The 18,058-nt window shown below is 35.9% G+C and overlaps 1 protein-coding gene across 2 annotated transcripts in view; it reads right to left on the reverse strand.

Moving 5' to 3' along the window:
- The window catches only part of LOC100313702 (phenylalanine hydroxlase), a 42,420-nt gene that overhangs the window by 21,260 nt on the left and 3,102 nt on the right, over nt 1–18,058 (reverse strand). Inside the window, exons 2-3 of one of the 2 annotated variants that reach the window (NM_001168157.2) lie at nt 5,563–5,676; nt 2,654–2,834 (exon numbers count right to left, since the gene is read on the reverse strand). In NM_001168157.2, coding sequence (NP_001161629.1) covers nt 2,654–2,834; nt 5,563–5,676 — 295 coding nt within the window. Of the gene's footprint in view, nt 1–1,550; nt 1,760–2,653; nt 2,835–5,562; nt 5,677–18,058 lie in introns of those variants that run through there. The other variant, XM_085505848.1, reaches the window with a different exon arrangement.

The raw sequence follows: 18,058 nt of genomic DNA on the forward strand, positions 1-18,058 counted from the left end.
AGGGATTCACAGTGACTTTCATTGGGATCCTAGGGATTCTCAGTGACTTTCATTGGGATCCTAGGGATTCACAGTGACTTTCATTGGGATCTTAGGGATTCACAGTGTCATTCATTGGGGACCTAGGGATTTACAATGACTTTCATTGAGATCCTAGGGATTCACAGTGACTTTCATTGGGATCCTAGGGATTCACAGTGACTTTCATTGGGATCTTAGGGATTCACAGTGTCATTCATTGGGGACCTAGGGATTTACAGTGACTTTCATTGGGATCCTAGGGATTCACAGTGACTTTCATTGGGATCCTAGGGATTCACAGTGACTTTCATTGGGATCCTAGGGATTCTCAGTGACTTTCATTGGGATCCTAGGGATTCAGTGACTTTCATTGGAATCCTAAGGATTCACAGTGACTTTCATTGGGATCCTAGGGATTCACAGTGACTTTCATTGGGATCCTAGGGATTCACAGTGACTTTCATTGGGATCTTAGGGATTCACAGTGTCATTCATCGGGATTCTAGGGATTCACAGTGACTTTCATTGAGATCCTAGGGATTCACAGTGACTTTCATTGGGATCCTAGGGATTCACAGTGACTTTCATTGGGATCCTAGGGATTCAGTGACTTTCATTGGGATCTTAGGGATTCACAGTGTCATTCATTGGGGACCTAGGGATTTACAGTGACTTTCATTGAGATCCTAGGGATTCACAGTGACTTTCATTGGGATCCTAGGGATTCTCAGTGACTTTTAATGGGTCCTAGGAATTCACAATGCCTTTCACTGGGATCTTAAGGAGTCAAAGTGACATTCACTGGGATCTTAAGGAGTCAGTGACATTCACTTTGATCTTAGGGATTCTCAGTGACTTTCACTAGAGTCCTAGAAATTCACAGTGACTTTCACTGGAGTCCTAGGAATTCACAGTGACTTTCACTGGGATCTTAGGGAGTCACAGTGACATTCACTTTGATCTTAGGGATTCTCAGTGACTTTCACTAGAGTCCTAGGAATTCACAGTGACTTTCACTGGAGTCCTAGGAATTCACAGTGACTTTCACTGGGATCTTAGGGAGTCACAGTGACATTCACTTTGATCTTAGGGATTCTTAGTGACTTTCACTAGAGTCCTAGGAATTCACAGTGACTTTCACTGGAGTCCTAGGAATTCACAGTGACTTTCACTGGGATCTTAGGGAGTCACAGTGACATTCACTTTGATCATAGGGATTCTCAGTGACTTTCACTAGAGTCCTAGGAATTCACAGTGACTTTCACTGGAGTCCGAGGAATTTATAGTGACTTTCACTGGGATCTTAGGGAGTCACAGTGACATTCACTGGGACCTAGGTAGTCATATTGGCTTTTGTCCTGAAGAATGCTTGAGAATTATCAAATCGTAGAACTTTTGATAGCGAATGCAAATGATGTAAAAGCATGAAATGTTTGTACTGGTCAAATAATATTTCACATGATAAGTAAACAGTTGCATAATTCATGTGGTAGGGTTAAATTAATGCTTCATGCTAACACATAACTTACTGTCTTGATTGGTATGTGACCATGAGACAAATAAAGTAACCATCGGACCATGGATTGGTTTTACAGTACAAATAAAAATGATAAAGTAAGGAATTAGACAATTGAACATGAAATTGAAGAATAATAATTATTATTAACTATATAACATGGAGCAAACTATAGGTATAATAAACAGAACAGAACACGTAATAAAACACTGAACAGAACACAGAACAGAACACTTAAAAGAACAGAACACTAAACAAAACAGAACATTGAACAGAACAGAACAGAGAACAGAACAGAAAACAACACAACAGAACAGAGAACAGAACACTGAATAAAACACTGAACAGAACAGAACACAAAACAGAACACTAAACAAAACAGAACATTGAACAGAACACAACACAGAACAGAACACAGAACAGAACACAACAGAACAGAACACAACACAACACAACACAACACAACACAACACAACACAACACAACACAACACAACACAACACAACACAACACAACACAACACAACACAACACAACACTGGACACAACACTGGACACAACACTGGACACAACACTGGACACAACACTGGACACAACACTGGACACAACACTGGACACAACACTGGACACAACACTGGACACAACACTGGACACAACACTGGACACACCACTGGACACACCACTGGACACAACACTGGACACAACACTGGACACAACAGAACACTGGAAGTGGAAGTGGAGATTCAGTATATCTCCAAATAGATTATTTCATATATGCATGTATACGATCAGTATCACTGCATGTTGGTTCAAGTTTGTGCATGATGCATGCTGTCAAACGCTCATGTTAACCTAAATTTGTACAGTCAGTACACTTCTAGGAGTTTATAGACGTAGTACTACAAGTGAAACTTTTACCAACAAACACTTGTGGTATATCAAATGCATGCACAACTACAAACAAAGACAACAAAATGAAATATTCAGAAACCCACAAATGATCTATTAATTGTGTAAAAATAATGCGATACTCAATGGTATTATACATGTATAAAAGAGTCATTATGATTATTATATTATTATCATTACAGTTGAAATAGACAAGTATGGTACATACTAGAGTCCTCGGCTTTGTCATCACTCAGTACTTTGAGTCTTGTCGCTTTCTCTTTTAATCGTTTAACTACTTCTTGTAGTTTTCCATCTTCATTTTCGCGGCAGGTGACAAGGAATTCATATTCTGTTTTACTCTTCTTACAAGGGCGGGACTCAATATGGGTCAAGTTCACACCACTAGCCTACGTACAAACAAAGAAATATAACAAAAGAAAATGTTTACATACTAATAGGGGACTTTTTTGTGCATCATAGCTATTCAGCAAACTACTGTAAATCATGTCTTTTTCGCGAATTTAGCGAGAGAACTGATTCGCTAATTTAAGATGTCGCTAATTACTTTATTATCAATTCAAAATGGCCACCAAACAAAGAAATCCACAATGACAAGAGAGATTCGCTAAATCAAGATTTCGCTATTACGTCATTTTACCACAATTCGCTAAAATTGCATGCCGCTTTTTCAACATGTTTTACAGTATTCACTTTGAAGCAGCAACAGTACTAAATGTTAATTGATATTTTCATTGATATTTTCATTGATATTTCATTGATACTTTCATTGATATTTTCGCTGACTTTTTAGCGCTTAAGTCAACTTTTGTCATCATTCACAATTTTAAACCAATAATATTTATTCATTCATTTATTTTTTCTGGAATTTTGATCAAGACTTGAAGCTAATAGAAAATTATGTTCAATTGGTCAAAAATTATCAAAAAACAAGTCATTGTCAATGACACGTCCCCGTTCCGTTCATATTTGAGTGACATATACATTCAAAGCAGATCATGGCCGAAATGCACCTGCATATGTACAACACATTGTACTAAATCTGAACAAAATCCAGCCATGCATGACTGAGATCTGGTTCGGCCTTAAAATGGCCATCATTCAGCTATTGTTAAGCGGATCATGAAACAAATGCACATATCTATTTGTGACATGATGTACCATGTGTGTGTGAAGTATGAACTTGATCAATCCAGAAATGTCTCGGATACGGATCCAGAACTGAATTTTTTTAAACAAAATGGCCGCCAGTCGGCCATTTCGAACTTGATCCGGAAAAAAAATGACGTGCATCAAGGTCCTATTATGTTTAATGTATGTACCAAATTTGAATGAAATCTGTCCATGCATAACTGAGATCTGGGTCCGGAATGGTGAAAATGTGCGATTTCAATGCATTTTCGGCGTTAAAGCGGCCGCCATTTGGCTATCGTTAATGGGATCATGAAACAAATGCACATACATATTTGTGACATGATGTACCTTGTGTGTGTGAAGTTTGAACTTGATCAATCCAGACATGTCTCGGATACGGATCCAGAACTGAATTCTTTAAAACAAAATGGCCACCAGTCGGCCATTTCGAACTTGATCCGAAAAAAAAAATGACGTGCATCAAGGTCCTATTATGTTTAATGTATGTACCAAATTTGAACGAAATCCGTCCATGCATAACTGAGATCCGGGTCCGGAATGGTGAAAATGTGCGATTTCAATGCATTTTCGGCCTTAAAGCGGCCGCCATTTGGCTATCGTTAATGAGATCATGAAACAAATGCACATACATATTTGTGACATGATGTACCTTGTGTGTGTGAAGTTTGAACTCGATCAATCCAAGCATGTCTCAGATACAGATCCAGAACTGAATTCTTTAAAACAAAATGGCCGCCAGTCGGCCATTTCAAACCCGATCCAAAAAAAAAAAATGACGTGCATCAAGGTTCTATTATGTTTAATGTATGTACCAAATTTGAACAAAATCCGTCCATGCATAACTGAGATCCGGGTCCGGAATGGTGAAAATGTGCGATTTTGATGCATTTTCGGCTTTAAAATGGCCGCTATTCGGCTATCGTTAATCGGATCATGAAAAAAATGCATGTGCATATGTCCCATATAATGTGTGATGTATTAGTAAAGTTTGAACTTAATCGGTCCATGCATGTTCGAGATACAGGTGATCACGGACGCACGCACGGACGCACACAGGGCAAAACATAAGTCCCCGTTTTCGGACTACGTCCGAACGGGGACTAAATATATATATAAAAGTAGGCACCAAGATTTTACAGGGAAATAATTTAGTGCTCAAAGGGTCAACTTTTTCACCACCAGTTTCCTCCTTTTATAAAAAAATTCACAAAATAGTCCTGTTTATTGTCTGCATTTTATTAGGACAAAAATAGCCCAAAGTTTTGAGTAAAAATTGAAAATTGATTCAAATTTTGTCAGTTGGCTCAAAAATTACCGGGGAAGGGTTCATTTCCAGAAATATTGAAGAATAGAAGAAAAAACTGCAGACAAATTTGGTTGAGAAAGTCTGGTGGTGAATCGGTTAAAGATACAGTTAAAAATACATATTTTAGATATACATGTAGTTGTATGATACTGCATGTTGATGACCAAAATTGTTGACAACTTATTTTAAATTAAAAATGTTCTTTTTGCAGCATACATGTAGAATAGCATTCCTCTGATGAGAAACTTTCAGTTCATGATAAACCTTTATTCAAATATAATCATCATATTGAAGTGGTGTGTATTGCAAATTTAGGGAATGGGATCTGTTATGCCCAAAAAATACACCTGTATCTGGTTTAAGCTTTGTTGTAACAAATGATGTGCTTATGTGAGTTTGTTTACTCAATGCATAATCTTAATTCTCTATTTAGTTGCTGTACAATGAACTCCCAGCATGCAATGTGGTAATAAACTCCCAGCATGCTCCGGGGTAAACATCCGATTGATCTTTATGTAGTGAACTGCGCATGTGCAGTACCTTGTGTCACATGCTCCATGTGTTTTCAGGAGCTGTACAGTCTGTGAACGGGATTCTAATAAAGATGCATCCGTTTACCCTTTTTTATTATGTGTTTCCTAAAATCAGTAAAATACCTCAAACAGTTTCAATGTTCTTGCCAAGATACCAACTTCTTCTTTTAATGAGAACAAAACAGATACTTCCCCATCTCCATTTCTATCAGGCACATATATAGAATCAGCAGGCAACTGAAACAATAAACAAAAGAAGTAAATTATATCTAACTGAACACTGAGGGCAGTATTTATGACAATTGAGCACAGAAAAGTTACATGCACACTTATTAGAACATTGGCATGAAATATGTACCCAAGCTGAGGTTTTGTCAACTGGCCAATTTGCTGTTTTGTGGTTAGGGAATGTTTTGTAATGATGCCATCAAAGATAAAGTTGACAGTTCTGAGGATAACATGCGAAACAAGGTTATGTGAGGTCAAATTTTTCTTTTCATCAGACAAAACAAGACTTGTGTGTAAGGATGTTTACAGTAAAGTTTTCCAAATTTGGCCAACATTTTAAATAATAAATTCAGTTTCATTCAAATCTCATTGAATCTTGTGTGTTTTGAATCAAACAGAATAACCAAACACAAACTACTGTAAAATCTGTATTAGAAGCAGCGTCTTCTATTAAAATGGTACAATGCAACAGCGGGGATGCCGCTTCTATTAGAGCATCTACAAATATGAGAAATGATGAATTTTTGGTTCTCAATTGTACAAAAAGATTGGGTGCAACTTCTATTAGGTATGCGGCTTCTAATACAGATTTAACGGTAATAGCTTCCAGAACCTTGATATATCAATGAAAACATCAATTACACTTTGAAATTGGCACAATTTGATTTAAAAATCAAACAAGCAAGATCAAGATTAGATTTTTGCAGGTTATGCATGTACATTCCTTGTATTTTGTCTTACATATCCACTTCATTTTGCAGATAGAAAAATCCATTGCAGTATTGTGTGGGCTGTCAATGATCGAATATATAAAACACCCACTTCGTCAGTACTGTGGATCCAAGATTAACTGAAATCATGCAACTTCAATAAAATAAAACTTTACATACTTCATGATCAACCCTTTGAACGCCACTCTCAACTTTTCTCACTTTCAAAAAAATAAACTCGTTTAATTTTTTTCATATTTTCTCAACAATTTATATTGATGAAGATAGGGGAAATTTTTTGGGGGAAAATTCACTTATTACATAATGAATTTGAAACTAAGTGAATAATATATGCATATAAGATGGAGAAATAACTCACTGGAAGAGTAATTTGAGGTTATCATGAGGATACTGCAAAGTATGCACTAAGACGGGGAGTACAGCAGGAGTATTGACCGATGCACAAGATACATCATGGGAATGCAGAAACCCAAAATATTTGAACTGATTTAGTGAACTATTTTGTGTGCGGTCCGGTCAAACCCTGGAGGCTGCCAGGTTTGTTTTTTTTATTAGACGCTTCTCTCAACAATATGGTAAGATGCAAATATCCAGGGCAATACTGCAAAAATAGGGCACTCTGTAACATATAGTGTTACAGTGCCAGATACCAGTGCCAGTACCGCTTGTGTGATCCAAACTGGCAACCACTGCACCAAATGGCCTGCCTATGCCACCTCATTTATTCATATCGGTACATATCGTTTGTCAGCTGCTCACTTCTCCCTATTTCATCATTTCTCATTGTACCACGTTAGGAGTATTGTGATCACCATTCAGTATACTGTATACATTCATTTATTGTCAAAGCGGCTAAAAATAACTTTAATATTCAGTGCATTACATATACAGGTAGATTTTATAGTGATTACTAGAAATACCAACAGCATGTAGGGTGTATATACACCCTGTATAGATTTATAGGACGTACATGATCGCTTAACTCTGTTTTTTAAAAACCACATCGCACGTGAAACACACGACATTTTAGTTTGTCCATTTCTTGTTTACCGATCTTGAACATTTTGTCTGAAATGCGATACAGACAAAGAATAAACATTAGTGATACCTACTGTTGTCAATCAACAAGAGGCTTGAATCTGGAAGGCTCGGCTATTTTAAACGTTATTAAAATACATGGGCCGATATTACCATGTACTTAGTATTTCCACGCCAGCGATGCTCGCAACTGCTCGATTTAAAAACAGCTATTTGAAACAAAGACTCATGGAATCACAAAGGAAACTGTTCAGTACGTATTTCACACTTTTCCTATGACCGCTGTTGCAGTCGGTACATAGTGGCCACCCCAAATGATAAGCAGTCTGCGGCGATGACCGTTGTGAACCGCCCTTTCGATTTCCTACTCTCCCCTTAAATATCCCCAGCAAAAAATAAAATGTTAAGCGTCCATAACAAAATAAGACATGTCAGCGTCACTTCTCGTCTGACACGGGACAGCACAGCACAGCACGTCTGTTTGGGTTTGCGCTCAGACTAGTAATACAAGTCTGAGGTTTGCGAAAGGCTTCTTTCACTGAACACAAATCAAAGGTGTTATTGTCAAACTGAATTGATATATCCAAGAAACGAATGATTACCGAATTTGTACAAAAATCAAAGTACAATTTGTACGACTTTACGTAATTTACCGAAACAAATGCACACATTTTTGCCTACGACGTAAGAAAAAAATGATACTTTGTATGTCGTACTGCATCATTCCAAATAACCGTCTTGCAACGTGACTACTACATTTTTTTATATATTTGAATCTAGATCAAAATAACATAAATACGTAGTTTTATTTTTTATTAAAACTGTAAAAACGTTCGCGCAAATTCAAATACTGAAGTCTACAGACTAAGTCTTTTCGACCAGCTTTGTTGCACACGTGATCACGGAACACTATTGTTCTCCTAATTTGCATGCAAACTAAGCTATCAAAGTTAATGAGCTGCTTGCGTTAACGCAAAGCTAACCTGCGTTAACGAGGCATTGGCATGGTTCTAACGCGATCTTAACGTGGCGTTAACGTAAGTCAACGCATTAGGTAAGTAAGTTTTGAGCTGTACTGTATATTCATGATCTCAAATAATCATACAATCTGTATTAGAAGCCGCATCCCTTATAGAAGTCGCACTCATTCTTTTTGAATAATTGTAAACTAAAAAAACACAATTTCTCATATGTGTAATAAAAAACGCATTCCCTCTGTTGTATTGTACCATTTTAGTATAAACCACAACTTCTAATACAGATTTTACAGTACTTTCTGGGGCTGACTTGTAGTCGATGAGAAGTTTAACCTTTTCACCACCAGTTCCCTCTTTCCTTCAAAAGATTGGGACAAAAATAACCAAATTTTTTGAGCAAAAACTGAAAATTGTCTCAAATTTTGTTTGTTGGCTCCAAAATTAGGGTTCATTTCCAGAAATATTGAAGAATATCAGAAAAATTGTCAAAATATTTGGACAAAAAACTCTGGTGGTGAAAAGGTTACGTTACTGATTCATTCAAATATTAATGGGATGTTACCCAAGAATAACATTATTAGGCCAAAAAACAAACTTATGTTGGAAAATTGAAAAATTGGGTTGGTCAGTCGGAAAACTAAGGGCATCGTAAATAGCCGAGGTATATGGAGAGAAAAAAAAGCGACCCGATATTTCATATTTTTTGGTCGGTTGCTGAGGGCAACAAAACAATTTTTTTTTTTGGCCTGATAATTCACACTGGTACTTTCCTTCACATACATGTGTAGCCCTGGCAAACATGCACTGTATTTGCTCTATTAGTAATGCATACGGTTATGTAAATTACAATAAGTGTTTTTGTGGTCAGAAGATACTGTAAAACATGACATGTTGCTAATGACTTCATTATAAATTCAAAATGGCGGCCAAGCAACCTCTTTTTCTCCACACACACTTTGTAAACACAGAAAGTGTAATAATCCGGAGCGCTTCCTTATTACACTTGACAGTTTTTCTTTGTTTTTCTGGAGGTGATAACTGCGCATTTGTTTTGGCAGGCGACAGACAAGTATTGTGAAAACGGGAAATCAATGAAGATGAGAGAGATTCGCTAAATCAACATTTCGCTATTACGTCATTTTACCACAATTCGCTAAAATAGTATGTCACTTTTTCAACATGTTTTACAGTATTTTAATGATTTAGTACAGTGTTCAGAAAAAAAAAAATTGTATGTGACCTCATTTCTTTCATTTTTACCCTTAATTTGTTTACAAAATGTTATTTTAATTTTACAAATCTCATAACTATACTAAACATTTTTCAAAATCACTATATCAACGATTTTTTGTTGCATCATGAAACACCAGTGAATTAACACAACTCGTTGCGTTACAGAAAATCTGTGCGAGTATATACACTTCATAGAAGTGTCAGATTACGCAAAACCAAGACATAATATTCAATATCCATGTACCAGTAAGTGACAGATAGTTCCACAATGTAAAACTAAGATTCTATGCATATACATGTATTTCAGACAAACCAAATTTATATCAAGGTATTGATAACATAATAAAACTGAAATCAGATAGGGATCCTAAAAAAAGCAGATTATATAGGTCAAAACATGAAATCGACGATTATCAACTAAACTGAATTATCTGGTTACCGGTACTTTTCAGCAGGTGATGCATTAACCTTTTCACCACCAGTTTCTTCTTTTCATCACAAAATAGTCCCATTTATAGTCTGCACTTTCCTTCCAGAAGATTGCGACAACAACTGAAAATTGACTCAAATTTTGTCTGTTGGCTCCAAAATTAGCATAGGGTTCGCTTCCAGAAATATTGAGGAATACATGAAAAAAGGGCAAAGAAGTATGTTGGTGAAACAGCACACTGCTTATGTACTGTTAAATTATTTATTTTTGCTGAAATCAATTTTTGCTTAAAAAATATTTTGGGTGTTTTGCATGGAGTTTACTGGTATTTTCACTGATTTTTGATGAGTTGAATGTAAAATATAGGACAAAGGTACATGTATATATATTTCCAAGCGAAAATAAAGTATAAGTAAGTGAAAATAAAGTATTAAAGGGGGGATTTGTCACCAGTGCATGTGACAGATGTCCATAGTGTGTGGTTGTTTACAAAATAAGCGTCGAACCATGAGCCTTTGCATTTTTAGCTTGTGTTGTTATCGAACCTTAGAACCCGATTCCCATGTGTGCACAGGTGACCTCTCTGCTTTAAAAGACATGTACAGTTTTTTGTTGCTCAATTGTATAATTTTACGACTTGGTTCGGGTTGTAATAATAATACCATACTCTGTAAGCGTAAAATAAATGTCAAAATTCATTTATGAGGTGTTTCTTTCATCTTTAGTTTTGATTTTTGATTAGTCTGTTATAAATACGTTGAACATAACACACATGAAATAGACAATTTGCGGTTTTCTGTTACAACATAATTACCTTGCTGGTATAAAACCGCTACGATAATGAGTGTGTTCTCAAACATGACTGGTTTTGTAGGGATACCAAGTCAAAATGAAATCCCACAAAATCAAGTTGAGTAATTGACGATGCGCAGCATAAACTACACCAAACCTGTATGTACACATGTAGCATTACTAACCAGATGATTCAACACCATGTGCTATTTCATGTGCACTTGAAACCGACAAATCTTCTATAACACCGTAATCCTAAACTATCGGTAAAAACACTTTGATTATATTACAATAGTTCCACCAGTTCACTATAGAAAAACAAGTTCAAATCTGTGTCTTTTCATATTTGTTTTGGATAAACTGTGACTTTTGCCATGTCTTTAAAAGCCTTTTTTTCCGTGCATGAGAAGTGTATGGAGTGTAACATTTGAGACACAGTTAATGTTAGGTGCAGTAGCCTAGATTAAATGACATCTTATCTTGTGAGTTGTTATACAAACTAAGGCAGGGAATATTGGTGCTAACAGTACTATAGATAGTAGGAACGCTAATGAGCTGATTTGATGACTTCAATGTTGTTTATGAGATTTTTGTTTATCACTACGGTACTTCTGATAACCTGGTGTACCCCTATCTGAAGCAGAGATTAGGCCTCGCAAAAAAAACAACACATTTATGTGTTTTTTTTAAATAGTGAAGAAATTTTTTTTGCTAAAATATTTCACCGTTTTCGGATTTTATCACTTCGTCAACAGATGACAATATAAAATAAGCGAAAACAAAAATGGCCTGCACTTTTTTTATGTGGGGCGTACATTGACCAGAAACATGATTTTTTTAAAGCCTAAAAGCAAGATAATCACAATCAGTATGGTACGTACACAAACACCCACCAATGGCCTGGCTAGGATTGGCCAAGAAAAGTTGATTGCACCAATGATTCGGTTGCGATGGACAACAAAATGGCATTTTCCAAGGGCAGGACAAATAATTTGGTTGGGATGGGTTAAGAAATGGCATGCACCAAGGGCAGGACCAATAATTTGGTTGGGATTGGCTACAAAATGACATGCACAAAGGGCAGGACCAATAATTTGGTTGGGATTGGCTACAAAATGACATGCACAAAGGGCAGGACCAATAATTTGGTTGGGATGGGCTACGAAATGGTATGCACCAAGGGCAGGACCAATAATGTGGTTAGGATGGGTTAAGAAATGGCAAGCACCAAGACCAAGGGCAGGACCAGTACTTTGGTTGGGAAGGGCTATGAATTGGCATTCACCAATGCAGGACTAATAATTTGGTTGGGAAGGGCTATGAATTGGCATTCACCAATGCAGGACTAATAATTTGGTTGGGATGGGCTATGAATTGGCATTCACCAATGCAGGACTAATAATTTGGTTGGGATGGGACAGAAATGGTATGCACTAAGGGCATACCCAATGATTTCTTTGGATGGGTATGACATGGTATGCACTAGAAGAAAACAAAATCTGTGAAGTGCACTGTTTTTAACTGACGCGTCTGGTCATGAGAAATATGAATATTTTTTTATTGGGGAAGATGACTAAGCAAAACAAGTAATTGAAAATGACACAGTCCCCGTTAAATTTTGGAAAGTTCTCTTTGTGCTCGTCATATTAAAGCGGAGAAGTTGTCGCGAGTGTGTCCTTGAAACTTGAGTTCCAAGTGGCGTATACAACAGATTGTTTATTTACATCAAAACACGTGTTCCGTGTAGTAGTAATATGGCCAAAAATAAAAAAAACAGCCGTTATTCGGTCATCTTTGATCTGATTATGAAACACACTGATATGTATGATGTATGTGCCAAATACAAATGAAATGGTGCATAAATTGTGGAAATATAGTAGCAAGGCCAAAAAGTCAGATGGCTGTCAATCGGCCATCCTTGACAAGATTTTGAAACAAATTGTCATGGACGTGCATCCTAACATGCATGAAGTACATGTACAATGTATGTGCCAAATTTGAATGAAAACTGACAGAGCACGTCCAAGATACCGCATAAAAAAACAAAACAAGATGCCTGCCAGTCGACCATCTTTGATCCAATTGCAAAATAAATCGTCATGGACATATATCCTAACATGTATTATCTATGTACCAAGTTTAAATAACAACTGACAAAGCATGTCCAAAATACAACATTTTCAAAAACCAAGATGGCTGCCAGTCGGCCATTTTGAATTGAATCGCTAAACCACTGCATGTGCATATGTCCCACATAAAGTACTAGGCACATGCAAAGAATGAACGGAATCAGTTCAAGGGATTCTGAGATATAACTCCGGACGGACGCACAAACGCATGGACGGAGACAGAATTATAAGTCCCAGTTTTTTGACTTCGTCCGATCGGGGACTAATAAAATCTACCGTAATTCAGGCTACATGTATGTATACATACATGTATTAGCTTAAACAACTAGAATTTGGTGGGAACTGTTCACAACAGCTAGAATTGAAATGAACGTTACGTAAATTATAATCCCATTTCTTTGAAATTAATTTTTCAATGGAAGAGAATTTTCATTTGTATGTTTTACGCAGCTGTGACTGACAATAATTATCATGCTAATATTTTCTATATTGTTGTAATTTTAATTTATAACATCAACTCTTTGGAGTAGGCAAGGAAATAACCACATTTTCTGTTTTCAGGTTTCTGCAATTTCAACCTTTTTAAGCCTGAAATAGAATGTAAAAACGACAAAGGTAGTAGTGGCATCAAAAAGATATGTGAAATTGACAACCCAAACAAATTTTGCCTCTCTGCATTGGACAATTTAAATGTGTCTCGTTTATTTTTTTCAATATGGAAGATACATGTAGAATGGAGAATTATTTGTTTTTCGGTTTCAAAAGATGTTTTCCTAATCCAATTAATTTTTCACCACCAGTTTCGTCTTTTCATCACAAATTCACAAAATAGCCCTGTTTATAGTCTGCACTTTCCTTCAGAAGATTGGAACAAAAATAGTCAAATTTTTTTCAGTAAAAACTGAAAATTGACTCAAATTTTGTTGGATCCTAAATTAGGGTTCATTTCCAGAAATATTTATAAATAAGAATATTAGAAAAAAGGACAGAAAAATGTTGGTGGGAAAGACTGGTAGGGCCTGAATGAAAATTTTTTCATTTTATTGAAATAAAAAAATATTTTCATGAGGTATACCAGCAATATTAAAAAATAATGCTGTTTTTAGACAAAAATACTCCCTATTAATAGGTAGGATGGTTGATCTTTACAGATCATTCATGAGGCATATTGTACTATTGGTTTTTCTTAAAAAATATTTAATAAATCAGTCACATGTTCTGATATAGTCTCTAAACAGATTTTGTCCGTCAGCAAATCATAGTACCACATACTATATAAATAAAATTTATAATATAAAATAAATTTATAATAGATACATTTCTCATTTATATTGCATTACCTGTATGCACATGTAATTAATTTTTCAGTTGAATAGAATTCTGGATAAATGTCATAATTCATATTTTATACAATAAAAATAAATACCCGACTGAATTCATTGTTTTGTTCATGCTTGGACTTGTCAAAATTGTTGGAAATGTCAGGCTTATGCTTTTCACCACTAGTTCCGTCTTTGCATCACGAATTCACAAAATAGTCTTGTTTATAGTCTGCACTTTCCTTCAGAAGATCAGGACAAAAATAAACAAATTTTTTGAATAGAAACTAATATTGACACAAATTTTGTCTGCTGGCCCCCAAATTATGGTTCATTTTCAGAAAGAATGAAGAACATAAGAAAAAAGTGCAGAAAAATTGGCGGGAAAGTCTGGATTGGATGTCGTATTTGCTCACTGTCACAATGTTCGGGCACATTTATATGTTTTCCTATAATTTTAGGGGCTTAGACATATTACAAAATGAGCCAAACGACTAAAAAACGTACCAAACAACTTAAAAAACGAGCCGAAAAAAGGAGCCAAAATGACCACAACAAATCGTCAAACAAAGACTGTCTATCGCGGTATTATTGCGACAGCCATGATGAATGACAATAATGATAAAGTGAGGATGTCAATGTCACCCTTTCATCCTCCAGTCCATTTGTTTCAGGTATATTGAAAAACTTATATAGCCATATGTTGCAAGGGTGAAACTAGACTGGCGCAGTCGGGGCGATTAATTTGTTTTTGATACCATAGATTGAATAAAATAAAAAAAATCGCGAAATGGATGTGTTAGCGCGAAATCTCCTGTAACTGCGAATCATCCTAACTGGTTTATTCTGCATGGCCCTCTATCAACACTGCAGGAACCCGTCGATTTTTTAACGGGTAATTATGTTAATGAGTGTTCTAATTATCAATCATCTAAGCCAATCACAATGTCTCTTCAACTGACCTCCGACCGAGAAGACGTCGGCTGATTGTAGCAGCCAATTTTTTTTTTAACTCTACGACTAGTACGAGTTACTTTTTTTACACATTGTGATGAATTAGAAACGACGAATACGACAAACTTGAATTTCAACATGCCGCCACGTTGGGTCTGCAGTGTGACCATGTTGACCTCATTATGCACGTATTTCCGAATATTTAATAGCAATGAATTTCCTGCCAAATAAACCAGTCGGGGGTGATTTCGCAGTTAGAGTAGATTTTGCGCTAACACCTCAATTTCGCGAAATTTTTTATTTTATTAAAACTACAAAAACAAATTAATCGCCCCGACTGCGCCAGTCTAGGGTGGAACAGCCATGTTAAACAATGTTACACATGCACTGATGGGACATGTTAAAAAACAAGCAGCCTGTCGGCCGAGATAGCTCTCACTATTAACAATGCACATTTCAATTAAAGAATTATTATTAGAAAATCTGAGGAAGGTCTACTGAGGTACCTTTATGTATAATATGAAAGCAATTGAACTTGCAGTTTTCAACAAGAAGTCACAAAAAATACCACCAAATTTAGCAAATGTAACAAATGTAAGAGAGGTCAAATATCAAAGCAATCAGACTCGTACTTTTCAAGAAGAAGTCAGAAAATTATTAATTAAAAGGTTGATGCAAATGATGGACAATCACTCATATGATAATCTATTTTACGCATTAGTTTCGCTATTTTCTGGTTGGTCTATTCATAAAAAACTGACTTTTAAATATGTGCGTGCCCAAAATATGATGGTAGGACACTGATAAAACCATGAAATAAATTCATATTGGGTCGTAATCTTTGCAAATAATAAGCAAATTAGGTAATTAATATGCATGGATTTTTAACCCAAAACTAATCAGTCTGTGAACAGTCATGGAGCATAAATGTACCAAGTTGAAATGTTAAGATTAGTACTTAAAACATCAGCAGAAAAGCTAAAAATTTACTAATTATAGAAGTTAGGTAATTAATAGTCATAGAGCATCTATTTACCAAGATTCATTGAAATGTAATGATTAGTACTTGAAATATCAGCTGCAAAAGCTAAAAGATTTACTAATTATGCAAGTTATGTAATGCATGGATATTAACACAAAACTTACCAGACCTCTGCATTGTCTTATGACATCAACTTTCATTGTATTGTGATGATTAGTACATAAGATATCAGTAGAAAAGTTGAAAATTAACAAATCTTTCTGCAAATTAGGTAATTAATATGCATAGGGATTTCTACCCAAAACTAATGAGGTCTGCAAATTGTCCCAGAGCATATATGTACTAAGTTTCATCAAAATCCAATGAGTGGTTCTTTAGATATCAGTGAAACAGTCCTGGCACAGCTAAAAATCAGCTAATTATCATGCAAATTAGGTAATTAATAAGCATGGGTATTACCCAAAACCTAATCAAATCTGCGTATTAGCCCAGAGCATCTATGCATCAAGTTTCATCAAAAACCAACATATGGTTCTTGAGATATCAGTGGAACAGAAGGACACACTCGCACACAAACATACAGGCGAACTGCTAAAATTCCCATTGTGTGCTTCGCACCCAGGAGTCAAAAACTTCATCTCTGTAAAACAACCATTTATGAACATGAATACATTACAGGATTGTTCACTAAGTAAATAAACCAAAGTGATCAAAGAACAGGGCAGAACAATTGCATCTTTTTTTCTTTCTACTTGCCATGATTATGTACACCAAACAGAATTAGACTAGAATTTCTATAATCCTGAGTGATTGTTAAGTTGAAGTTTAGTGGAAGTGTCCAATGCAGATAGATTCTGCCTGTAACAGTTAACTTTCTTCTGTGCTGGTACCATAAAATCTATATTAGAAGCTGCATCCCTAAAAGAAGTCGCACCCATTCTATTTGAATAATTGAGAACCAAAAATTCACCATTTCTCATATGTGTAGATGCTCTAATAGAAGCCGCATCTTCTCTGTTGCATTGTACCATTTTAATAGAAGCTGCTGCTTCTAAAACAGATTTTATAGTAATTACCTATAATTGGAAAAAGCTGAGATGAAACTGCATGTCGCATACGACTTATTTACGACTTCCGTGTCACTGAGAATGTTCTAGAACCGTACTGTGTCTGGGTGGAATATTCTAGATTTTGTTTAGAAACTGGTTGAATAGGTAATAGAACACTGTAGGAGGCAATAGAAGGTAATGGAACATTCTAGAAATTGGTAGTAAGTTCCAGACTCATTATGTATGCTGATGTAATGGTCTATTTATAGACAGTGGGGGTATATATAGGGGAGTTGTTCAGCACTGAGTTCAGATCGGAGATCTCGTTGAATTGTATTGGAGTTTAAGTATCTAGTTATTGGAGTAGTGGAGTTTTAACGCGTTATTGTACTTGATGTTTGCAGAGTATAATAATACCAGTACCAATTGAAACCTCATCTGTTGGCTCCGTGTTCGTATTTTATCATCGCCGCCAGGGAAGTCTTTCTGTTACTGTTGCCATTTTGGTATTTGAACCATCACACCTGTACTATACCAATTACGGTAATATTACGTTGCGTGTGACACTGTGACCTTACTCAGGACTAAGCTACAGGCATCTGAAGGAATTATTACTGGGTACTTGTAATATGCTCATTATGCCAAAAAAAAAAGAAGCTTATGTTGCCCTCAACTCGGAAAATTGAAAAATTGGGTCGGTTGGTTAAATTTTTAATTTTTTTTTTAACTTGTGAAAACTAAGGGTATCGTAAATAGC

The sequence above is a fragment of the Saccoglossus kowalevskii genome, chromosome 12 (genome assembly GCF_978046115.1).
Source record: "Saccoglossus kowalevskii chromosome 12, keSacKowa6.1, whole genome shotgun sequence".
NCBI lineage: Eukaryota > Metazoa > Hemichordata > Enteropneusta > Harrimaniidae > Saccoglossus > Saccoglossus kowalevskii.